This window comes from Clarias gariepinus, chromosome 28 (assembly GCF_024256425.1).
Source record: "Clarias gariepinus isolate MV-2021 ecotype Netherlands chromosome 28, CGAR_prim_01v2, whole genome shotgun sequence".
Classification (NCBI taxonomy): domain Eukaryota; kingdom Metazoa; phylum Chordata; class Actinopteri; order Siluriformes; family Clariidae; genus Clarias; species Clarias gariepinus.
In genome coordinates this window covers 3905001-3931635 of record NC_071127.1, presented here as the reverse complement: position 1 = coordinate 3931635, position 26635 = coordinate 3905001, and the positions used below count along the sequence as shown (strand labels likewise).

The 26635-nt window shown below is 39.8% G+C and overlaps 1 protein-coding gene across 5 annotated transcripts in view; it reads right to left on the bottom strand.

Annotated features, from left to right (window-relative positions):
- Positions 1 to 26635, bottom strand: part of LOC128515708 (RNA binding protein fox-1 homolog 3-like) — a 214124-nt gene that overhangs the window by 47617 nt on the left and 139872 nt on the right. For all 5 annotated transcript variants that reach the window (XM_053489838.1, XM_053489837.1, XM_053489840.1 and 2 more), the window contains one exon: positions 10801 to 11043. In XM_053489838.1, coding sequence (XP_053345813.1) covers positions 10801 to 11043 — 243 coding nt within the window. The remainder of the gene's footprint in view (positions 1 to 10800; positions 11044 to 26635) is intronic.

Here is a 26635-nt window from a genome sequence, read left to right as displayed (position 1 = left end):
TCTCCGCACACATTTATTACATTTATAGTTTGGATGTTCATGCTACTCCGGGCTCACATGTCCTCGAGTCAGCTACCCAGACATAGTTCTGAGACCTTCTCGGCCTTGTGCGCACACGCTACACAACCTTGGAGTCCAGACACTTGCAGTGCGGCGGCGTTGGCACTCTCGTTCCCATAGCGTTTTCACGCAGCATCGAGTGTAGCCTTTGAAAGGGAACGTCTCGGGTTACTTTGCTGTAACCCTGTTCCCTAAAAAGGTGGGAACGAGATGCTGCGTTCCAATGCCGCACTGCCTATGTGACCGGACGTCCGTTCAGACAAATCAATCTGAGGAATGTTTCCGGTTCACTCCTATTTATAATCTGCAGGTGCGTCCTATCAGATGACGTCACCTGACCGAGGTTATAAAAGTCAAAAATTTGGCGTGTTTGGTACACACATGCTTCACAACCGGCAACATGACAAGATGTTCCCATAGCGTTTTCACGCAGCATCTCGTTCCCGCCTTTTCCGGGAACAGGGTTACAGCAAAGTAACCCGAGACGTTTCTCTCTGACCCATTTCAGACGGCCAAAACACACTGGTGCTAAAAAGTGTCTCACCAAGGTAAAAAAGTAAGATCAGATCTTAGAACACGACTTTTCATAACACTTAATGATTCTTATCTCCCAGTCCATTTTTTTTTTTTTTTTTTTGAAAGTATGCATAGTCATTAATATTTTTATCAGTTGCTAAATACAAATTCATGCCGTCTTATATAGCATTTTTTATTCAAATATTTTAACAATCTTAATTGTCATTCAGATAAAAGTTATGATATAACTTCATTTGAAAAGACATAAACCTGAAAAAGTGTATTATTTTAAAATGTAGAATCGTTAAGATTGCAACATGAATTTGACATGTTTACGAACACTACAGACTTGTAGCTTTGTAAGATTTAGCTAAAAACTGATTTAAGCAGAGCATTTTGCAGGTAAAACGTTTCTAGAAGCTTACACTAATTTTAGTATCAATACTTGAAATGTTTAGGCAAGCAAGATCGGTCACTTTCATGTTGCATAAACTTCAGATTTAGCTTCTTTGGCCATACACATTTTCTGTATGATATTTATAACATAAAAAAATGAATAATAATAATAATAATAATAATAATAATAATAATAATAATTAATAAATAAATAAATAAATAGATAAATACATAAATAACTGTTTTGGCCAAGAGGAAAGTTTTATTCACCCACTTTTGCTGAGTTCGAATTACCCATGAGAGTTAGGACACTTTTGCTCCGTCTGACTCCCAGTCCTGTGTGAGGCACTACTGTGGCATCGATGTTCTTTAGATTCAAAATTATTTTTTATGGGATGTTTTTCTGTTGCACCATTTCAGAGTCCAATAACCTCAACATTAACTGACACACTACTGTTCTCTAAATGCTGACACTGGCACCATCTCCGAGGTCCGAGCTCCGATCATGTGCTTTTTCCTCTCTTTTAAAACACCCAGTTCATCACACACCATTTTGAAGTCACAGTATACTATAAAAAAGGTCGAGAGACGACATGATGGAGAAATACTGTAGTTCATTTAGTCATTAATTTTCAAGGACCAGGGTGGTTCCAGAGCCTGTCCATAACCACTTAAGGGGACAAAGACACACCCTGGATGTGTTAGGCACAATAAAGTAAAAACAAAAAATACCTGAAACTGAAACTACAATCTTAAAAACTCTTTCTCTGTCTGACTCTCTGTCTCTCTAATGGCCCACAGTACACAGTGTGTGTTTAAGCACGTCTTATCTCTTCCTGTGTTGTGGGGTTTCTGCACAGCAGGCTTGCAGATGAAATGGAATCAAATACAAAACGTTTCGGGAGAGAGCGATAGAGAAGAGAGTGATGATAGTCTGATAAAATTCCGCTCTCACTTCCCTCAATGGACTGTACAGTAAAACACGAGGAGTAGCTGATCAAACATCTACATTTTTTTTCCAGTGATCAGTCTGAAGGAGGTTCTCTAGAGATAGATCACTCAGACTGGAGTGAGGTCCAGGATGAGAGATAATGTTCTGCTTTTTATTTTACCTCGTCATAATTTCCCTCCATTGTTTGTGCTCCCTCCATCTATTACAGCTTTCTGAATTACTTTCCCAAAACAGAAATCCCAAAGTCATTTGCTATAGATGACTTACAGCTACAGGGATCAAGTCATATAAAATAACTACTGGGTCATTGTATGTTGTGTCTAACGTACTAATAGAATTACAGACTAAACAAGTTCCGAGAGAAAAACAGAGCAGAATAATAAAGGAAACAATAGACAGGTTATTTTTTTTACATACTGTAAAGGAAGAATGAGAGAAAGACAAAGCAGACACTATAATCCACTTCACCTCTCTCTAGGTGAACAGCCAATCTATTGCTGGATGTATATCATATCTATTATTCATACAGACTTCATCTTTCTGTGCATGAGACTCTGTGATCCTGACCATATGTGGAACTTATCTCCAACCTCGAACTATTCTAGTAAAAGAGTGAGATAAAAGGGAATGTAAGTCGAGTCTGGTTTATGATTTTAAACCGTTTTATCATGTTTGATCTTATAGAAAGGTTACATAGTTTTAAAATATATATATTTATAATTATTTGCCTTCAATGAATGGTTACAATCTTGGTGTCAACAACAGAGATTACCCTTTGTTGATAACTGGAATGTTTTCTGGGAGCGTCCTAGGCTCTACCGCACAGATGGCCTGCACCCTAGCAGAGCTGGAGCAGCGGTCCTCTCCAACAACATCTCCAGGACACTACGAACCATCTGACTGGTGGTAAGTCATACCTCAGATTCTTTAGATATCAGCCACAATACAACTCACCATACTAATAGACGCACACACATAGCTTGTACTATAGAAACTGTGTCTATTCCCCGATTAGTGAGAAAAAAGAATAAATTCGTTAAATCCAGCCGAAACAATCTGGTAACCATTAAACCAGAAAAAGGCCAAATAAGTAATCGAAGTCTACCTCTAAAGTTTGGACTTCTCAACATTAGATCCCTTACGCCTAAAGCACTTATTGTTAATGAAATTATATCAGATCATTGCCTTGACGCACTCTGCCTCACTGAAACCTGGCTTAAACCAAATGAATATATTGGTCTGAATGAGTCTACTCCGTCAGGATATTTTTATAAGCACGAGCCCCGTCTAATTGGTCGCGGTGGTGGTGTCGCCACTATCTACAAAGATGTACTCACTGTTACTCAGAAAATAAGGCCCAGGTTTAACTCATTTGAAGTGCTCGTCATTAATGTTGCACTTAATGAAATACATAATAAACCCGCGCTATATTTTACTCTGGCCACCGTGTACAGACCCCCAGGGCCATATGCCGATTTTCTAAAAGAATTTGGACATCTGCTATCAGACCTAATTGTTAACTCTGACAAAGTGTTGATAGTAGGTGACTTTAACATTCATGTAGATGATGCTAATGACACTTTAGCCCTCGCATTTATGGACTTACTAAATTCCTTTGGGGTTAAACAAAATATAAATAGATCAACTCACCGCTGTAATCATACACTAGATTTAATTATATCTCATGGTATAGATGTCACTAATATAGAGATTTTAACTCAAAGTGATGATATCACAGATCATCACCTCCTGATATATACTCTACCCGTAGAACAGATTAGCTGTGTCTCTCCACGTTATCGATTTGTTAGAAATATGAATCCGACTACTAAAGACAGATTCACAAGTAATCTACCGGATCTGTCCCAAATTCTTATTAGACCCCTAAATGCAGACGATCTAGACGAAGTGACCAGCAGCATGGGTACTATTTTTACCAGTACATTAGACACTGTTGCTCCCATCAGATTAAAAAAAGTCAGAGATAAAACACTTGCTCCTTGGTACAATAGTCATACTCGCGCCCTAAAGAGAGCAACCCGTAACCTTGAGCGAAAATGGAGAAAAACTAAATTAGAAGTTTTTCGAATTGCGTTTAAAGACAGTATGTGCAGCTATAGACGGGCTCTAAAAACCGCTAGGACCGAGCATCTTAGCCAACTGATAGCAAGAAACCAAAACAATCCCAAGTTCTTATTTAGTACAGTAGCCTGCCTAACAAAACCTAAGATGCCTGCAGAGAGTACTCCACAACATTTTAGTAGTGAAGATTTTATGGACTTCTTTAATGAAAAAATCGATAGCATAAGGAAGAAAATAACAGAGGTTCAACCTCTAATAGCATCTCATGATCTAGTTCAGCCAAGAGCTTCACATTTAAATTTTCAGTGCTTTACAGGTATAGGACAGGAAGAGCTGTATAAACTTATCACCTCAGCTAAATCAACAACGTGCCTGTTAGACCCAATACCAACCAGATTTTTAAAAGAAGTGATGCTTACAGTTGGAGAGCCAATTCTAAACATTATTAATTCTTCATTATATCTAGGTCACGTCCCTAAACCTTTGAAGCTGGCAGTTATTAAGCCGCTTCTTAAAAAATCTAATTTGGACGCGAATGAAATAACAAATTATAGACCGATTTCAAACCTTCCGTTCATATCAAAAATATTAGAAAAAGTAGTATCAGCTCAAATATGCACATTCTTGCAGGAAAACAACATCCTAGAAGAATTTCAGTCAGGTTTCAGGCCACATCATAGTACAGAAACTGCACTAGTTAAGATTGCAAACGACTTGTTTTTAGCTTCAGACCAAGGCTGCATCTCAATATTAGTCTTACTTGATCTAAGTGCTGCATTCGACACCATAGATCATAATATTCTCATAGACCGCCTACAAAATCATATAGGTATTCAGGGGCAGGCATTAAAATGGTTTAGATCATACCTGTCTGATCGATACCATTTTGTAGATTTAAATGGAGTACCGTCTGATGTAATGCCAGTGAAATATGGTGTCCCACAAGGGTCAGTTTTAGGACCTCTCCTGTTCTCAATTTACATGCTTCCCCTGGGAAACATCATTAGAAGGCATGGGATTAGTTTCCATTGTTATGCTGATGATACCCAATTATACATCTCAACAAAACCAGATGAAATACCCAAGTTGTCTAGATTAACAGAGTGTGTCCAGGACATAAAAGATTGGATGACCAATAACTTTCTTTTACTAAATTCAGATAAGACAGAGATATTGCTCATCGGCCCAAAAACCAGCACACAACAGCTTTCACAATTCAGCCTGCGTTTAGAAGGATGTACTGTTACTACTAGCTCAACAGTAAAAGACCTGGGCGTGATATTAGACAGCAACTTGTCTTTTGAAAATCATATTTCCAATATCACAAAAACAGCCTTTTTCCATCTTAGAAATATTGCCAAACTTAGGAGTATCCTATCCGTATCTGATGCAGAAAAGCTAGTTCATGCATTCATGACCTCCAGACTGGACTATTGTAATGCACTACTAGGTGGTTGTCCTGCATCCTCAATAAACAAGCTACAGTTAGTCCAAAATGCAGCCGCCAGGGTTCTCACTAGATCCAGAAAATATGATCATATAACACCTATATTATCATCCCTGCACTGGCTACCTGTTCAATTTAGAATTAATTACAAAATAGTACTACTTACATACAAGGCTTTAAATGGTTTAGCTCCCTCATACCTAACCAGTCTTTTGATACGCTATAATCCACCACGTCCCTTAAGATCACAAAACTCCGGACTTCTGGTAATTCCCAGAATTTTAAAATCTACAAAAGGGGGCAGGGCATTTTCATATTTGGCTCCAAAGCTTTGGAATAGCCTTCCAGACACTGTTCGGGGAGCAGACACGGTTTCCCAATTCAAAAGTAGGCTCAAGACGCATCTCTTTAATCTGGCATACGCGTAACTCAACCCATAACCTCATACTCCATTACACTTATCCTGAATGGCAACTACGCTAATTCTCTCCATCTTTTCTGTATTTTTCTACCCATCCTGAGACATCTGGAGATTGTGCCAGCTTCAGTAGACAAAGGCCAACCCTGCGAGGTTTCTAAAGCATCTTGAGAAGGACCTGCTCCAGCTAGATTCTGCTTTATGATGGCTGGAGCTACACATCCTGCTCCTGTGCTTCCAGTGATCTGACCCCATCTGCCCTCTGCACCTACTGCTGAACTGAATCTACACAACTTCTGATATATTGAACTTTCACCTGCACAACACACTTGATGTTATTTCTATCTGTTATCACCCAGATGAGGATGGGTTCCCTGTTGAGTCTGGTTCCTCTCAAGGTTTCTTCCTATTGCCATCTCAGGGAGTTTTTCCTTGCCACTGTCGTCGTCACCCTTGGCTTGCTCATCAGAGACATTTCATTCATCATTCATTCATTTAATTATTATCTAGACACATTTTTCTCACACATACACACTTCCAAATATTTTCTTTTCTTTTCTTTCTTAAAAAAAAAAAAAAAAATCTTTCCTTTTTTTTCTTGTGAAGCTGCTTTGGGACAATGACCATTGTTAAAAGCGCTATATAAATAAAATTGAATTGAATTGAATATATATATATATATATATATATATATATATATATATATATATATATATATTTATTTATTTTTTTTGTCCAGTATATATTCAATAGTGCTCTTATAAAAAGAGAGGGTTGAGTCAGGAAGGGCATACAGAGTAAAACCTTGGGCTATTACAGCAAGTGTATTCTCAAGCTTATTGTTCACAACTGCTGTCACAGCTTATCTTAAAATAAGGTAATTTCTTCGATATACATCACTCTGTATTGATCTCGTGCTGTTTAGAGCTGCATGTACAGTATGGTGTAAAAAAAAAAACAGTCCATTTATTTCACATATACTGTAGAAGATCTTTCAGTCCTTTTTTGGGATTCCTTAAACTCATCAACCGGATATGTTGCTCTCTTCGAGCCAAGGATTCCTCCCTGTGATCTAAATTTACCTATTGTTAAAAACACTTTGGCCTAAATTGCAGTGAGTACGGCATAAAGTGCTGTTTACAATCATTATCAAAAGTTTGGAGTTTGGTAAGTAATAAAGTAATAAATAGATTTTATGGCTGTTTTTCGTGCTTTTCCTTTGGACCGGATGCATTCCTTATTCCTTTTAAAGATCATCTTCGTTCCACGTATATGGCAAATGGAAACCAAGAATAAAAGGGAGCTTGTCTTTCCCCAAACCTCTCTATTGCCTTCATTTTGTTTCTTTATCTTCCTTTTCATGTCTCCACTTTCCTGTATCGCGCTCCCTAACTTTGCCCTATTTTGCCAAACCTTACCTGTTTTATTTATTTCAGTTGAAGAGATTGAAGACAGTGTAGTATGAATGATTTAGAGCGTGGGAAAGGAGGCCATGCTGTACGCCTAATCTGTTTGGCTGGGTGAGTCATTAGGGATGCCCTGCGGCTCTTCTATAGCCCTGCACTCTCCCAACCCAAATCGCTTTTCAAGAATCTTTCCAACTTCTCACAACTAAACTCAACAAATTTGTAGTATCCTAACCCAAAAAAGTGCTTTCCTTCTGTCTCATTACAAGTAAACTCTGTAAGCATGGGAATCCAGAGCAGAATGAATAAACACCACACCAAAACCAAGGGTCGTTTTTCATCACACTCAACGTTATCCTAATTACTTTCAAAGCTTAAACTCATCATTTATCCTGCATCGATTTTAAACTGATGGATTCTGGTTGGTCAGTAAGTATTAATATTAACTGTGAGTGATGATATTCTAGTCTAAAACAAAATGGTTTCCAATTAACTCATTATCATTTTGAATCCACCTTTAACTCATGACCATACAGTATTGTCTGCATGTTGTATAATTTATTTTTACATTTCAATTCAATTTATTTTTTTGTAAAAAAATCTGTCCAACAATCAAACCAACTAAGGTCTTTAATAGTTTTTCGGATATAGGTAATGCTTCTTTACTTTCTCAAAGATTTCTGACTAGGATGCTATCTTTTTAGTGCCCACCAACACTTGTTTTTATTTTGTTTGTTTGTTTGTTTGTTTGTTTCCAGACCTGGAGTAATTTGTGGCCAAAGCTCCATTTGTTTGCGTGTTTGTTTGAATGAATCATCCACAGTACTGTGGGTGTCAAAGCATTCAACATGTCATGTTGCGTCCTGACGACAGGAAACGGGTTGTTATGGTTACCAATACAGTATATGAAAACAAACTTTTACAGGACAGGAGCATTGTAAATAACTAATGCGTGTAGGTACGACTTCATTGTGAAAAAAACATTTATCTCTGTACAGCAGTTTTCTATTCAACCCATCCAAAAAACTGTTTTTCAATACCTGATTGCTTCTGATTGAAAAATAATGGCAGAAATATGCTAAATAAGGATAAAACATAGAAAAATAAAAACCCTATACCTACTAGGTGAATGTATTAAATTGCACATTTGATTTGATTTACAGGTTAACAAGAATTCTTCTAGAGGAACGCAAACTAACAGTCAGTCATGAGCCTCTCTCTAAAAATCCTTCTGCACCAGCTAATAAATTACAAACTATACATCCCTCTTGTATGCTGTTGCCTTCTCCAATGTTAATACAATATTTCCTACAGTCTCCTTCTCCAAATACAAAAACTCAACACGTTACGTGCTGGTTTAAGGTTAGAGCGAGGAAGTCTTATGATTTTATTTCTTTAAGAATTCCTAAACATCCTGCATGCAATCAAGTTGCTGTAATCTGTATGATGAGCTCCAGTGCCCAATCTCCTGCAGTGAGAGACTGACTCCACTACAGCAGCCTGTGTGTCTCACGCTGACAAATCACTTAAAAAGATCACATTTACACATTAAAATCATCAGGGTTAAATTAACTGTTACAAAATGCATGTGGCGTCCTACGAACAGGCGGCTCAGGCTCATAGACACCCTGCAGGAGTGTAATAAACACCACATATGAAAGTGGAGATTTCGCTGAACTGTAAGAAAGCACGGTTATCAAGTGTCGCTGTCATTCCACTGTGTGTAATTAGAAAAGGTCATGATTCCGCTCGATCGATAACGTCGCCGATGCTCACCGGCTGCTTTCTATGAACGTACTGATCATTCCTGATTGCAGAAAAAACAAACAGCAATCAGTCGATTCGATCTTTCTACTCTGTAACTTCTGTAATTAGCGCAACATGTGTCGTGCAGATGAGTTACAGATGCCACCCTAAAGTTCATTTTGCTTTTTAGTTTTTATTCTTATTATCCATTTTTCTTCAAACTGCACACTTCTTCTCAATCGCAGCAACTGGAGAAACTGTTACTGTCACAATAATCACGCAAAGTAACAACAACAACAAAAAAAAAAACAGATACAAATGTGAGTCCTGCTGCAATGTCCATATCCAAAGTGTCTCCAACAGCTTTCTCCCTAACTCTCCTGCCGGATAATTCCTGAGACACAGACACATTGAGGGTTGTGATGCAACCGCAACAAACAGCTACATGTCCTCTGTCTCAAAACAAATGAGTAATTGGCCATGAGTTGTCATAAGGAGACATGACAGCTTATGACACACACTCGGGTATTATAATAATCCCGTCTCTGACATATCATTATATCCATGTCACATGAAGATTCTTCCCTCATTATTTCAGACAGTGGACCATGTAATACCATTCCACCGCCATTTATTGGCCAGTTCTGGTAACTCTATTCCTTTCACGCCAATATCCCAGACAAGAATTAGCTTAAAATCTTCCATATCACAATCGCAGCACCCACTCAGCACCTCCAATCCTCCCCGGGATAAAGAGCGGATAATGAACTCACAACATGAATAACTTAACCACTTTTTAAATTTGACCAAATCTGTAAAATGATAAAAGGAGCCGAGTCTAACCTTCACATTTTTTAAATGCTAATGTCAGGGTGCTGGAAAGGAGGAACCAAAACGGGGCCTCATCTGCCTGGAGAGGTTGCTGGGTTATGACCATTAGTATGCAGCAGTGAGAGGTGACACATCTGGAAACGTGGGTTTAGAACAGGGGTAATGAAATTCAATCAGGGTGATGAGGTACATAATGCCAGGAAAATGCTTGTGAAATGTGTCCATGATTGCACCACATGCCAAGAAATCAAATTACTGCCAAACAGATTCTACAGACCAAACAAAAGTTATTTGGGTTTGTTTCGAAGTTTTGTAGATTCAGGATACCCTTGCCTCACTGGAAGTTTTGTGGCCTGTGTATTAGTGAGTTGCTGGTGTTGTAAAATTTCCTTTAATTGCGCAAATTAAGCTTTATTAACCAAGTAGAATCCACATCTAATTCACTAAAATTCTAAATCAGAAATAGAAGCAGGTGTGGCTCCTGCTTGGTTGAAATAAAAGTAGGGTGGATTAGATGCCCGAATCAACATTTTAAATGGGGCACACTTACAGTAGGGGCTTTTAAATAAACTCTTACTAATTTCTTAAACTGTTTTACCTGTACACAATCGTGGAAAGCCTGGAACCTATACTAGGGGACTTGGGGGATGAGGCAGGGTACATCTTGTAGGAGGAGCCAGTCTATCACAGTGCACAAGCATGCACACACCCACACATCTCACACCTAGTAATTGAGAAATGCCAATTAGCCTACTCTGCATATCTTTGGACTGGTGGAGATGACCGGAGGACCTGGAGGAAACCGACAAAGCATAAGTAGAACATGCAAACACACACACACAGGCAAGAACAGAACCCCTGATCCTGAACATCCATGTAACTTCATTCACAGATGAGATGTCCGTGTCTTCCCATTAAGTGTTATCATTATTGTGTTAGTACTCACTGTGTTGGTGGTGATGGTTGTTGTGTTGCTGTCACTGTTTGCAGGGTCGCTATGTGTTTGTGCAGGTGTGTAAATAGTCAGGGTGTGTTCAGGTACTCGGCTCTGTCCTGTGTAGTCCTGTGTGGGAAGGCCATGGGGTGTGGTGAAATCTCCAGGAAGACCATTCTGTGGGGGAGGAGGAAACTGCGCTGGGGTGTAGGACTGAGCCATTGCATCCACCGGATTGGTTCCCTCTTGGTTACCCTGGAACAATAAAAATAAAATTCAGCAAATAAAAGCAAGGATTGCTCAATTAGAGCAATCGACAGGTCTATTGTAGAAGGGGTGGGTTCACTGGTGTTTTTCTGCTATACAACCAGACCGGTTTTTAGTGATTTGGGTTATTCTGATGTGGACAGTTGGTTGTGTGGTGAAAAATTAACATCTTCAGACTTCTACATTTCTTATAAAATTCTCTTTGACTGTTCAAAGAACACAATAAAGCTTGGATGAAATATGTGGTTTAATGCAGTGATTTTTCAAACTTGGCTAGGCTAAGGCGTCCCTAAAGCAGTGATGTCCCATGCTTTAGAAGAAAGCAGTGATCAGAGGAAATCTCACTGACAATTAGCAAACGCCTTGATCAGAAGTAAAAAAGAAAAGAGGAAAAAGAAAGAAAACAGTTTCTGAAGAAGAGCAGAGCTCAATGGATTTACACCATAGGGAATCTCATTAGCTTTTAGGAAAGCTTTTAGATGAGATTACCTCACCGTCTCTCCAAGTGTTGGCTTTGATTCTTATGAGATTGTTTGATCATCTCAACAGCTGTTCGACTGTGAAATGGACTTCTGATACAAAGTCTACTGTCCCTTTTCCTCCTTCATCCCCATTTCTCCTTTTTTTCCCCTGCTCTCTCTCTCACTCACTTACTCTCTCTATATATATATATATCAGTAGATGATGGATGATATACTGGCTCTGTGTTTCTGACCCCTGGCTTGTGGAAGCAAGTGAAGAACACAGTGTGATAGGAAGGGGGCAAAATGTGACCACTGTACATGACTAGTGATATTGAAATAATGGATGTTTTCCAGTGGTGCACGTCATGAGGTCTGACGAGCTGCAAAACAGGAGGATATGGTATCGTTCCACCACATGCACAGAGCCCTGAGATACTGTGTCGATGGAGCGATAACGCCACACGATCAGGATACACGCAATGCTTTTAACATTCCTTAAACAAGATGAAAGGGGGGTGAGACACCATCACCACACAATCTAATAACGCATTCCATGCATCTCTTAAATCTAATTCCTACATTCACATAGGCCAAGACAGATGTGTAATTCTCTCAAGCAGCTCGCAGCTGGTAAGGAACAAGAACACATACAATAAATAAATAAAGTGGCCTCTATTTCTTCCCTGAGAGAACGTGAGGGGAGACGCAGTGGTGAGAAGGATGGGAGGGATAAATGCATTTTACTGTATATCTCTTCTCTTCATCATGTTTGTTGGTGCTTTCTGTCTCTTTCCTGGAAGTGTTGATGTTGAGAAGACCAACTTGTTAAACCCATAAACGTATCTTTTTGTGTTTTTAAATGTTTGCACACAGCCATTCGGTTTATGAGTAAGTAGAAACTTTCATTCAGGATTTTATACAAGGAAATTCCAATTCTGGAATTCTGTCATTGATCAGTTCAGAAAGCAAAGGGACTGTAAAAAAATCGAGGTGGAGTCACCAACAATAATACATTTACTTATATTCCATAGAAACATACTTGCTAGTTATCTTACTCTTCCACTTTTCCTGTTTTTACACTCTGCATGAACTTCAACCTTTATCTGTATACAGTAGGTCACAAATCTGGGTGATCACACTTTTTTATTGAATTGGTTTCAGGCTCTTTGTGTGTATAAATAATGTACTACAGATTTTTTTGCAAATTTACTGTGACCATATGGAATGAGACAGCTGACCCTATCGACCCCTGTTATTTAAGGTCGCCTGATAAGACACACATCAGCAAAATGCCACATCTGATTTGCACCCAGAGAAAAGGGGTGTATCCTACAATCTCAATGGAACACTACTGACTCTGATACACTACTGATTCACTCATATGAACAAGCTTGAACTTCAACATTTTTTAGATGTGCAGAACCCCTTTGCATTCCTCTTTATCACTCTCTTTTCATCTATTTCATTACATTCATTACAATTCCAGCTTTTAGTGCCACGTGATCTCTCTTGACACATTCTCCAGCTCTGTGCTTGACATTAGTTTCCTTCTTGCAATCCCTTCCATTGCCTTTCTGGCCTCATAAGCTTTCATGAAAAATGATTTTGTAATCTTACCTTTCTTCATTGTTTTCACTACCCCATCTCATAACTCTTGCATTCAGGTCAACTGGCAGCGTTCACAACTTCTCTCCAGCGTGTTTGACATTTATTTCAACCTTTTTCTGGTACATGGTGGTGTAAATCAGTTTTTACAACATGTAGTTTTTCACAAAATATCAATGTGTGCTTTCAAATCCCAGTATTAATAGGAAAATGGCAACCAAAAAAAAAAAAAAAAGCATGAATCAACAAGGGCTTTCTTGTCAAACATCTCATATCTGTGATGTGGATGACAAACTCTTTGCCCCTATGGAGATAGACTGGCTGTGAAAAGGGTCTGAATATCTGACAAGTCATAGAGCACATGTTGTATTTACCCATCCCCAATACACAAACGTGGCCTGTTGACCAAACTCCTTTAACTAGTCTTTCCTTCAACATATTAAAGTGACAAATGTACATGCCAAGCTTGATGTACTTAAAGAAATGTGCTTGTCAGTGGCATGGTAGTCTCATGAGTATGCCTTTGTATATTTAGTTAAGGGTACATAATTTTAGAGGAACATAATTACAGTATGGTACATAATTAGATCATAAGGACAACTTTTGGACCTTTGAAGGTACATTTACATGGGTGTATCTTGGGGGAACCCAATGACACATCAAGTTTTATTTGGAGAGTTTAGTGTTCATGGACCGCATAATTATTAGTTCTGAACTGTGCTGCTTCATTTTTATTAACACAACATCCAGTGCTCTACCCTCTTGTCTTGATTTAGCTTTTAGATGCAATTAAACTTAATTAAAAGCATTCAAGGGACACAAGACTTGCTTGCCACACATTTGTGCATTCATTCACCTTCAGGTTTTATCCTGGTCAGGTGATGGTGAATCTGGATCCTATTATGGAAATACTGTGGCTGACTTAAAAATATATAGGGGATGAGGTATACAGTACATAAGCATCCAGTGGTAGTTTAGAGTCAACAATTCGTATGTGTTGTGTTGTATGTTATAGGGAGGTGGAAGGAAAACCAGAAAACCCAGAGGTGATCCATCACTGGAAACTCTGCAGCCATGATCCAGCAATGCTACACTGCCAGACAACAGGGTGTTAACATGTACCCTCATTTGTCAAACTATAGGCCTGATCAAACTGCTTTAGATTCCATAAGAACATACATCTTATTTCACATTTTTATAGGTCACTACACTGGATTATCCAGTGAAGCATCTGTAGGCCATCATATAAATAACAGAATACCAGCACATGTGCATCTATTGAGTTTTAAGCCTCAAGCACACTGTAAAGCATGCAAATGTGCTTTTATTGCATTGGTTTTAGGCTCTTTCTGTGTATTACAGTGTACTACAAGCAGAAATATACTTAGTACCCCTGGCAGACGACAAGGTATTAAACTATATCCGCATTTGCCCCTTAGGTGGTACTGTCATGAGTACATCTGTTGTAAAAGTATTTTTCTTGTCTAAAAGTGCACATGGAGTAAGATCCAATGACATATCCCTAATCACTTTTATTTCCAGGTGAAAAGGATGGTTTGCAGGACAAACAATGAATTGTTTTTAGTAAGGGTACTCACACTGCACAACTCCCGTACAGTACATCCTTTTAGAAACAAACTTTGATAGTGTTCCTTTGTCTTGAGCACACAAGAGAAAACTGAGTGCCACAGTGCTAAATGGACAGTACTACTTCAACACCACTGTATTGGACACCTCGGAGACACTGGTCTACCAGTTAATTTAGCAACATATCTTGGCATGACTTGAACAGGATTAATCACCATTGCTCATGAATAACCTGAGAGGATATAAAAGGGGAACTCACACATGTACACACTGTTATTACTTGTGCTAATACAGACCTATTTTTGTCATTATCTTACACTGACCTAGACTCTCTCCCTCAGCTGCAGATCCTGGTCTTGTTCCTGTCATGGACATCTCCTGCTGCCCTGCTGCCATTGTAACCAACTACCACAGGTGACGGTGCTACAAGAGCCCAGTGATGCCCCCTTGGTCCTGATGTGTTACACTTTGCCACCTATTACCCTCCAAGACACAACACACTGCATCTGGTCTTCACATACACACCATCTACCTTCTCTCACTACAGTATATCATGTTTATTGAAAAACAAAAGGGCAATGTTTCAAACTGCCAAGTTGTTGTCCCTGTCTGGTGCTCTGTCTTTTGGTGTTACGAGTTTCAACAATCAAAAATCCTGAAGTACCTAGAAAATTAGACACTCGTGTACCTTTCATAGTAACTGTATATTTGCACCTGTGTTCCTCACATTTCTTCAGTACTATTGTATGTTGTAGATCAAATCCAGCTTGGTTACTAATGCTGATGATGTTAGTTCTAACCTGCCATGAGTGTGAGTGGGTTTATGACTGACAGGTGGCTCCCAAAGAGGTGATTCGCCTAAGCCATCAATGGGGAAGCTATTTGATCGGGTAAAACTCCACCTCCATGTACGAGACCGCAGGGAATGCCCACTTCCAAATGAACATCGATCCCATCTCTCGCGCTCTCCTTCACTCCCCATTATGCCTTTTCTCTCTTCCTTTTACACGGATACACATTATCTTCCCTCTCATGTTCATCCCATCACTTTTTTTTTCTCTCCTCCCTTGGGCCTTAGTTTCTCTTTGACTGTTTGGGGGATGCATGCCCCTGTCTCAAGTTAGCAGGCATTAGTAGAGTGGGTGGGTACATGTTCTGAGATCAAACATATCTGCTGGTTTTCAGCTTTGCTTATAAACACTACTTTATTATGCTGTTTCAGCTTAAACCGCCTGCGGAGAGGGAAAGTCTTGATTTGTTAGTAAAATCATATAAACAGTGAGTCATATTGCGAGTTGAGTTAGTTCAACATAGTAAAGATGTAATGCTGAAGTTACACACGTCTATATAAAGATCTTATGTGTTACTACAAACCTGCATGAATACTTGCTGATATAAAGCAGAGTTTGTGAAACCAAAAGGTTTTTTGCATTTCATGTGATTCTGACCTCAATTCTGACCTAGAAACAATTATCACATGATCCAATGTGTTTTTAAAGTACATTCATCTTCAGATTCTCTGTATCCATGGATCACAACATGTAGCTGGCTAAAAAACTCTGGTTATGTAAATACCTATTCCTTACAACCCATTCTTCTTCTTCTTCTTCTTTGTCTTTTGGCTGTTCCCTTTCAGGGGTCGCCACAGCGAATCATCTGCCTACATCTTACCCTATCCTCTGCATCCTCTTCTCTCACACCAACTTACTTCATGTCCTCTCTCACTGCATCTATAAATCTCCTCTTTGGTCTTCCTCTAGACCTCCTGCCTGGCAGTTCAAACCTCAGCATCCTTCTACTGATATATTCACCATCTCTCCTCTGAACATGTCCAAACCACGTCAATCTGGCCTCTCTGACTTTATCTTCAAAACATCTAACATGGGTTGTCCCTCTGATGAACTCATTCTTGATCCTATCCGTCCTTGGTACTCCCAAGGAGAATCTTAACATCTTCAGCTCTGCTACCTTCAACTCTGCCTCCTTTTTTTTTTCAGTGCCACTGTCTCTAAGCCGTAGAGCATCGCTGACCTTACCACTGTCTTGTACACCTTTCCTTTCATTCTCGCTGATAATCTTTTATCGCACAACACACCTGAAACTTTTCTCTACCCATTCCAACCTGCCTGTACCCGCCTCTTCACCTCCTTTCCACACTCTCCGTTGCTCTGGACCATTGACCCTAAGTAATTACCTATTTCTTGTAACCCCAGTAGGCATAAAACCACCCCAGAATGCACAACATGCTAAGCCCATCAGCATAATTTTTTTTTACCTCAATGACCTTTCACCTTAGTCACCTTATAAATAACTGAAAAGAAACTAAAAGAAAAAAATGTAATTTGTCCAGTTTGACTGGTCAGCTCTTAGTGAACCTCTTAAACCCTGTGTTATCCACTAATAAACTTAAGGAAAAATGTGCAAGCTAGGACTTAATTTCAGTAGTTAATGTTCTGGGTTTTAAACCTCATTAGAAACTATAAATTTATAAAGAATAAAGAAGAGAATGGAGACTCTGGGGGTAGAAGCGGCAGCAGAAAGGCCAGAGGTCACTCAGCCACAGGAGGAAAATGAGACAGAGTTTTAAAAAATGCTAAGGAATAGTCAGAGTGGGTTTAACGCTATGGTGCTTGGGGTAAATAGAGCTTGAAGTTTTAGGAAGCAGAAAAGAAGTTAGACATGGAGAGAAAGAGACAGAGAAAGCCCAAATGTCCCAAATTTCATGCATATTTAAGCTGGGGTTCATCACTTCCTAGCCAGAAAATAACACCAGCTAAGAAAAGAGGCTTTTATTTTGTTGCATTATTTGGTTTCCATTTTGACTTTTTATTAACACCATGCGATCCTGAAATCTAAGGCCATTTTTACAGGTTATTTCTTTTCATTCCAGAAACTTCTGACCATGATCTCCTCGTGAAAATGTTAATCTTGGGCTTGTTGGCAGTGTGGCCTAATGGTTAGCGCTGTCATTTTAAGCCACAACGGCTGGAGGTTCGAACTTTGTCCCTGCTGGAGTTTGCATGGTCTCCCTCTGCTTGGCAAGTTTTCTTTCTTGTACACCCACTCAGGGAATACCCTGTCTTGTCCCTCGAGTTCTCTAGGGTAGGATCCAAATATAAATTATAAATGGATGGATGGATAGAAGGATGTATAGATGGTCTAAGGGTGGCTGTCAATCTTCTTATCTACAGTAAAAACAGCTCCCCGTTACAGGTATCCTGCACTTTGCATCCATAAAAGCAGTTCTTCACCACATGAGTGTTGGTACCAGTGGAAAATAATCAGAATCTGCTTCCTGCCATGTATGCACAAATGTGGTTCATGAAACTGCATGATCAATCCACTGCTTGTCGAAAGGCCAGTTGTGATTTCAATGTGAGGATAAAACATCCTTAATGCCGATTTACTTAAGGAACCACTGCTATCTATGACGATGTCTTTCCGGTCTTCCTTCCATCCGTCCCTTGCTGGACTTAATTAACTCTATCTGTTGGAAGTGATTTCTCTGTTTGCTCCAAGGCGCTTGGGTTAGGCATTTGATTAATTACATCTACTTTAGTAACTTACTCATTACAGAAAAGCTCCACAGCAAGGGTGGAGACAAAAAAAAAGCTCATCCTGTTCACAACGCCAATCTCATGGGAGCAAAAGATGCTGTGGAAACAAAAAGCTGCTTCCCTCATGGGAAATGGTTTATGACATAAAGGGGTCGTTGTCTTTGTGTCACTGTGTTGAACCATTTAAATAGACATTAAATTATGCATGTGTGTGTGTGTACCTCCAAAAACACTCCTATGTGCCTCACTTTAACTTCACAGAAACTACAAATGCCTTTTAGAATAATTTCATTAACCTGATAAGTATTTTAAAACTGCATGTTGTTTTAATCTTTAATCTTAAATTGTCTTCAGGAACTGTGGTTAAATAATACCAAATCATCCCATGAAGGACTGAACTGTACCTCACACTCACCACGACCCATCAACTGGCTTCTATAATCACTACACTCGTCTCTTTTCCACACACTGTGGTTTCTCTGCTCCCTCTAGTACACACACATGGAGAGAAAGAGAGAGAGAGAAAGAGAGAGAGATGGGAGATATTAAGAGTACTTATGAAGTGTTTTCCTTTACTCATTAATTAGGGAGCTTATTTAGCATGATTATGAGTATTGTACGGGTCATAATTCACCCAAGCTTAGGAAAACATGGGTGAGGAGAGCATGGTAATGAATGGAGGAAAGGAAAGTTAATAACTAAAGGGAGAGTGGTACTGTATATCCGGGAGGATAGGAAGAATCAGAGAGCCTGGCTGATCATCTGTGCTCTACATAAAAAAAAGAAGCAGCAATGGGGGCATAGACGGGGAAGTGGTTCATGTTAGTAGCATGGTAGTCTGTGTGTGTGTGTGTGTGTGTGTGTGTGTGTGTGTGGAGCTGTGTTTCGATCGCTGGCCCTTGAGATCTAATGAACGTCCGAAGGAGAAAATGCCTCAGTGAAAAGCAATTGACTGACCCCCGTCATTCCTCACGCATGCACTGACCCGTGAATATTTCATTATGGAGGAGAGGCGTGTGGCGGAGCATACTGATGTGAGGGGGATACCAGGGTGGGCGGAAGTGGGCTGGGGTGGCCTCGGGGTGTAGTAATCATCTGTCAAGACCTTCCCTTGACCCGTTTTCTCTTTTCTTGCCAGTTTTTAACTGCACACTGTGTAAGTGTGCTACGATGGATTTAATATGCTCAAAGTGTGAAACATGAAGGATTGTGGGTAAGATGATGGAGAGAATGGAGGATGAAGATGGGCGGACAAACACATGTCAGTTATCTCAAAATTAAATCAAATGGAGAAGATGAGGGAAAGTCAATCATCCTGTGCAGGACGTTATCATTCGTTTTCTCATGGTGAGATTTCCATATAAATCCTGTCTTATTTCAATTATCATTTAGATATTTCCCAATTCTTTTTTCCTTATGAATTCACTTTGTTTTTTCTTACGCTAGTACTAGTCTCTAGTTTGCTAGAGAGAGAGAGAGAGAGAGAGAGAGAGAGTGAATGGGGAGACTAACAGCAGGACATAAAGCCCCCCATGTGTCACTCGACACCTCAGTGAGCCCTTTCCTCTCTGAACCTCTTCCCTGCCTGCACTCCGGAGGTGTTCATGTGCACAGAGCCTGAGAAATAAACTGCGTTCTGGTTGCTTAGGGTTTTCACACTCGCTCTCCCGGCACTCACTGAGACTCGCTGCCTCCAGCCCCGGCCTGCGGCCCCTCCAGCATAGGGGCATTCTGGGAGGAAAATGAACCGAGTCACAGCTCAGTAACCTATAGGAGCATGCACACACACACACACACACACCTATTAGCAAAATGTCTCCACATGTTCCGCTTGGAAGGAACTTTATGGCTGAAAGTAAGGAAGAGTTCATTTCCTTGGGGTCCAAAATGCACGACATGCGAATGCATAAAATCCGGCACTATATCCTAAACATCTGTGTGTGCCGTCTGTGTGGTATAGCGGGGAGTTGAACCGAGAGCCTTTTGGGTAGAACGATGGGACAGAGAGAGATACTTAGATTTTTTGGGTTCATGTGTAAAACAATAACTGTTTTATATTATTGCACATTAATGAAACTGAAAAGTATTATAAACATCAGCATTTACAGTATGTATCTCTATACAATAACACTAATAACACTAATGTAAAATGAAAATAAATAAACCTGAGCTTCTTCTGATGTGTTTTTTCCTCATGCACCAAAATCTGGCAATTTTATTATATTTGCACTTGAAATAAAATTCCCAAATTAGGCAGCAACAGCAGTAGCAGTATAGAAAACATCTATTTTAAGAAATAATCAGGAGTTGGACAGAAACATTTAGGTAGATTATAAATATTACTGAAAAATAAAGTTTACTGCAAACCAGTCGTGGGATGACGATTCACAGTAAATGCAGTAAATGAGTTAGCAGGGGTGCAATAAACAGAATTGCATACAAACAGATGTCTGATTTCATTCAAAGGATGAGCTCTATTGCAGAATCATCTAGTGATCACACAACAGATGAACTGGAGAAGGTTCTTTACAATAACTTCTGTACAATAAGACTTTACTTTTACACAAGGACTTAACCTGTGTCTCAATTCATGGGTCGGAGGACATGGTCTACACAGGCCTCACAGGCTTGGAATGTTCACTGAGGGCATAGACCATGAAGGCTGAACCAAAATGGGGCAGTCTGGAGAACGTCTATGAAGAATTCCTCATTTGAATCACTAGCTCTTCCCACCCTACCAATAAAAGCAGATTAGACAAGTTTAGTTTTCAAGTTCTTGGAACAATCTAATCATAAACATTTTATTTAGTTTAATATTTAATAAAAAAAAAACTGACTCTTGAATGAAGAGCTGACCTCGTGACCCAGTCATGAAAACAGGCGTTAAAAGAAAAAAAGAAAATAAAAAGGTGGTAAAATTGTTCAGAAACTGTTCAGTTTTGGTTAATTGGGTAATCAATTAACAACCTGTCTAAACGTTTTCACCCCCATCAGTTTGTGTACATGATATACATTATACACACCATACCAGTGTAATATACTGTAGCATGAGGTATAAATAATTTATAAAACTGCAGTAACAAAAAGTCGTGGCGTAGGTTGGAGAAACACTGCTTCTTCTCCGGCTCGCAAAGAACATTGGGCCAGGGATGAGGTGTAAAAGAACCACCGGTGGAGTTTTTTCTGTCAGGGGAAAGAACAGCCTTAATCAGAAGGCTATGATGTAATCAGTCCTCAAATGCAGCCCGAAGGAGTGCAGGCCACAAGTTAAACAGCTTTCTTTATGTACTGTAAGTCTTTAGTCATGCAGTCCCAGAATCGTCTTATAGTTCTACTGTGCTGACTAGGAACAGCTTATTGTGGTGATGAACTTCTATACAGGCTGATCCCTGCTGGAAACAACGTCATTCCTTGCTACAGTAGAACTGAACAGGATTGTTGCTGATGGAGCTGTTGGGCCAATGAGTCTTAGAGAAAAGTGATATTGGTGTCCTCCGTCTCTAAGACAACGTTCCATGTTCCATAAACACCTCCTTCAATATAATTTATGTTCTTTGATGTAAATAACCTGTTACTATGGAAACGACAGCTTCTGACCAATCAGCATGCAGAAAACAATCAACAGCGCTCTATTTATTACTTGAAATTGTCATGCACACTCAATCGGCGACTGGCACTAGAACCCAGAAGTAAAGCGGTCGCGAATCAGGAAGTATAAGAGGAGTAAACAAACCACGATTCAGCGCTCAGTCATTGAGTTCAGCCCATGTCGGTTCTGGTTGTCCATCATCGATTCGTGAGTACTCACTTTATTTGGGTTTCGCTTTCTGATCTTGAGTGTGTGTTTATAGGACGCGGGTTAAATTTGTGTTTTTCCCTTGCTCCCCTTTTGTGAGAGTCCTTAGACTAAAACGCGTGGTTATCCTACCTACTCGCTTTCTTCCGCGTTTGGGTTCACCATCCATGCTACATTGGGCTAATCGCTAAAGCTAAGTCATCTGGTCGCCTAGGTTAGTTCATCCTGACAGAAATTCATCAGCAAAGACTTTAAACCATATACAGGTTCAAAGGTTATCACGGAAAGACTGAGAGGTAAAGCAGAAATTATGGACGAGATCAACATGTAAAGGAAACCTCAGAACCACACCCGCTGTCTTCCTGTTTAATGTTAGGGTGTGCTGGACAGCAGTGACAAGGACAGATGCTGATCTCCTTGTAATACAGAAAAGCCTACATCACTGCCACAGCCTTACTGATCCACAGTCTCATGTTCTCTTTCTCTCTCTCTTTCTCTCTCTCTCTCTCACACACACACACACACACACACACACACACACACACACACACACACACACACACACACACAGCCAAACGCCATCTCTGCTGGATCTATCAGCCCAAGTGCAGCACATGAAATTATAATAACCCCCCAAAACGCTCCAGCGACTCATGGATGGTGTGAAATGTTTTGGCTGACAAGAGACATGGAGAGAGAAGTGCTGCCAAATCCGCCTCCCGCGGCGCCCGTGGCGAAAAGCAAAACACTGCGGTTTGTTTATGCCGGAGAGGTGCAGACTGTTTTCCACACATGTGAGCAAACACTGCTTGAGTTATTCAAGGGTTACTACACACACACACACACACACACAAACACACACACACACACACACACACACACACACACACACACACACACGCATGCATATCCACAGGAAATGTTCACATTCCTACAAATATGCTGACTTGTACAGAAAACAGCTCTTTTAAAATGCACATTCACAAACAATTGACTTTCACATTCATGCTCAAATGCTCTTACATTTACAGAAAACACTAAAGTACACAAAGTAATATCTTTAGATCCACTAAATCACAAATTGTGCCCTTATGATCAAGGAAAATCACTTCTACAGACAAATGTAGAATGCTGCAATACTTTACCATCATGATGTGTGCTCACACAGTACACCTTGGGATACAAAAATGCTTTCGCATTCACAAGTAATTCTCCTGCATACACACTGAAGGCTCTCGCATCCATGAAAAAAAACATTTTTTTAGGAATCCTCATCGCTTTCACACAAAATGCTCTGACATTCACAGAATTTTTTTTTAAAATGTGCTATAACGGGATAAATCTACTGAATCCAGGTGCGAGAAGGTGATTAAGATAGTTAGAACTATTAGCAGATCAGCAGAGGATATAATAGAAGTTTTTGGTTCTGCTTTTTCTTTCCACCTTTTTTTATGTTTAATGATACATATGAGTTAAACGTATATTATTGAGAGAGCTCTAAGACCAGTCATGTAAAAAAGCAAAAACAGAGATACAGTGGATAAAGAAAAGACATGAAAAAGCAGTTAGAGAGAGAGAGAGAGAGAGAGAGAGAGAGAGAGAATGAGAGAAAGAGTGAGAAAGAGTTGTGGTGTTGCCCAGTGTCTCTCTACTTGTTGGTCAGTAGGAAGTGTTCAGTGCAGAAAAATGGTCTTTTTGGCAGCGCCTCATTTTCCCCCAATCAATATCAATAAGGCGTCGTGATTACGCCTGATGGAGACGGAGCCTGTACTCACTCACTCATACACTTACTCACTCACAGAGAGAGAGAGAGAGAAAGAGAGAGATGATGTCCTGCTCTCACACTTTCCTGGAACTGCATTGCTGTTGGTGCTTTTTGCCCAGACCTTCATTAGAGCGCCAGGTGCCTGTTGATGAGGGATTCTGGGAAAAAGCTTTTTAACCCCATCGGAGCCTGGAGACGGTGTAATGAACAGCATGTGATTGGAGAGCTTTTTCATTTTATTAAAAGCGCTTATGGCAAAGGCACTTTATTGCTTGTTAGCAGAGCTGTGGTCAAGACCAATGCCGTCAAGTCCAAGCAGAGACTGAGTCACGCCTGAAGTGGAGACCAAGTGAAGATTGAGAAAGTAGGGCAATAAAAAAAAAAAACAACGGAATCCCTTCCCAGCCCAAGCCATGTCTCTGACTCGCTGTATTGGTGCGCATTGCGCCAATGATTTAGCTGCTTCCTAGAAGAAGGAAATCCGTCTCGTCAAACTTTTTGCGCACCGAAACAAAAGAAAATCCTCTAACAGAAGCGCAAGCACAGAGCCAAGCCGTGAGGGGTTAGAAGCCTTATTAATAAAACTTAAAGGCTAAAATACTAAGCCTCATATCTTTTTCTTTCCTTGTCTTGTCTCTCTCTCTCTCTCTCTCTCTCTCTCTCTCTCAGAATTTCTGAAACGTGTCCATTAAGCAAGACATGTTCCTGGCTAGGGTTCAGCAGGCACTCAAGGCTTGGACGATCTCGGCAGATTTCGGCTTAAACGTGGACGATGTTACTGCAGTCGAGAAGAATCAATCAGAGCTTTTCAGTGTAATGCGGCTCCACAAAGACGTAACAGGGGATATCTGTAAACATCAGTCCACTGGAAGAGAAAAAATAAATGAATGAAGCACCACTGAAAACAACTAAGGAAAAAAAATAATAAATGGCCATAAAATAAAGAGAAACACTGGCATGCAGAATAATTAGCTGGAGAGTAGTAGATCAGTCTGAGAAAGAGAAGGATCCCTGCAATCAGCACACTCAGCAAACTCTAGTGTATCATTATTGATCCAGTGACTCACACACACACACACACACACATACACACACACACACACATTGTTTTACTGTAAGATAATTAAAATACATATTAGCCTCTCAAAAACCAAAATATGTCCAGGGTGAACCAGTCTGAGAAACATTCCAATGCTAAGTTTACACTAAGACTACTAAGTTTGGTGAGAATTTAAGAGTAAATATATCAAGTGTGGAGTTCACGGAGTTGAGTGTTACGTTAATTTGGGTTGAGAAAGTTGTGTCGCGATTTGAATGTAGATGGTCGAGTGCAGAGTCTTGAGTGTAGATGGAAGTGTCAAAAGTTAACTGTAGAGCGGCAAGAGTCAAGTGCTAAGCACAGAAGGTTGGGAGTTATGTGTCGAGAAGTGATAAGTAAAGTGTAGACCTTTAAGAATTAAGTAGAGTGTTGAGTGTCAAGTGTGATTGGTAAATGTTAAGTATAGAGCGTAACAAAAACGTATAGAATATAGGAGAGGTGAAAGTTAATGAGTTCAGTTACAGTACTTCATCACCACACTTGGGTAAATATCTAGTAGATTTATTAAAGGATGCTTTTTTACCTTTACTCCACTACATCCTACAATAAATATCTCTACATTTACTTAAAGTAACTACTTTTCCAGCATGGTGTTGCATTACAAAACTGAAGTAGTGTATAGTATTTGTAGTGGAAATTTAGTTGAAACAACAATTGGGAAGGTGGAAGAGAGAGAAAAAGAGAGATTTTATTATGTAAAAGGCGACTGTAAGCTAATACAAGACCTGTATTTTAGAAATTTGATTGGAAGTACTTTTTCTACTTTTACTTAAGTACACATGTGAATGGAGGACTTCTGCTTTTACCCGAGTAATATTTGCTGTAGGGAATCTCTACTTTTACAGAATTTGTGTTTGAGAGATGAGTATAGAGTGTCAGAATAGAACTAGAATGTCAAGAGTTGAGTGCACAAGGTTGGGAGTTGTGTGTTAAGGGTTGAGGTAAGATTTGAGGGTTGGGATTCGAGTGTTGAGGGTCTAGAGTCGAGTGTCAAATGTCACGTGTCAAAAGAGTAGTGCGAGTACAGTGTAGTGTCCACATCCTTTCGATCAAATTGTGTTACTGTATGTTTTCCGTTGCTTCTGGCCCTGATCTAAACCTCACATATACATCCTATTTAAAATCTTGCGTATACCCACAGTATGTACTCGTTATGCCTGGAGAAGACAAAGCAGTACTGCTACAACAGATGCAATGTTTTCACATTAATATCTGACTTCCAGACTGACTCAAGTGGTCCAAGAGGTATAATAAATTAGATACCTCAAGAACAAAGTGTAGAAACACATTTATCAATGAACAGGAGACACAGAGAGAGAGAGAGAGAGAGAGAGAGAGAAGTAATAAAACTACTCACTGCTATAATCTTCCACTTTATCAGTGCTATGTCAACAACTAAAAGACTGATAGATCTGTCATTCACAGTCGCCACGGGAACACAAGCCACGATGTTCAGTCAGAAATCAGACAACAGTCTTTCAATCATCCACACAGAAAGTAGCACAACGCACATGGTTTGTGCTCGCTTTCAGTGGCGGGCCCTGAGTGTACCCAAGCCTGGGTGTGATGCATCTGTTTCATCACACAAACAACTAATTCTGCATTACTCACATGATTAGTACTGATCCAGAGGCAGATCCTGGTGTCCTAACGTTTAAATAAAAGCATGGATGAATAGATGGAAAGATTTGTATTTACCTGTTTATC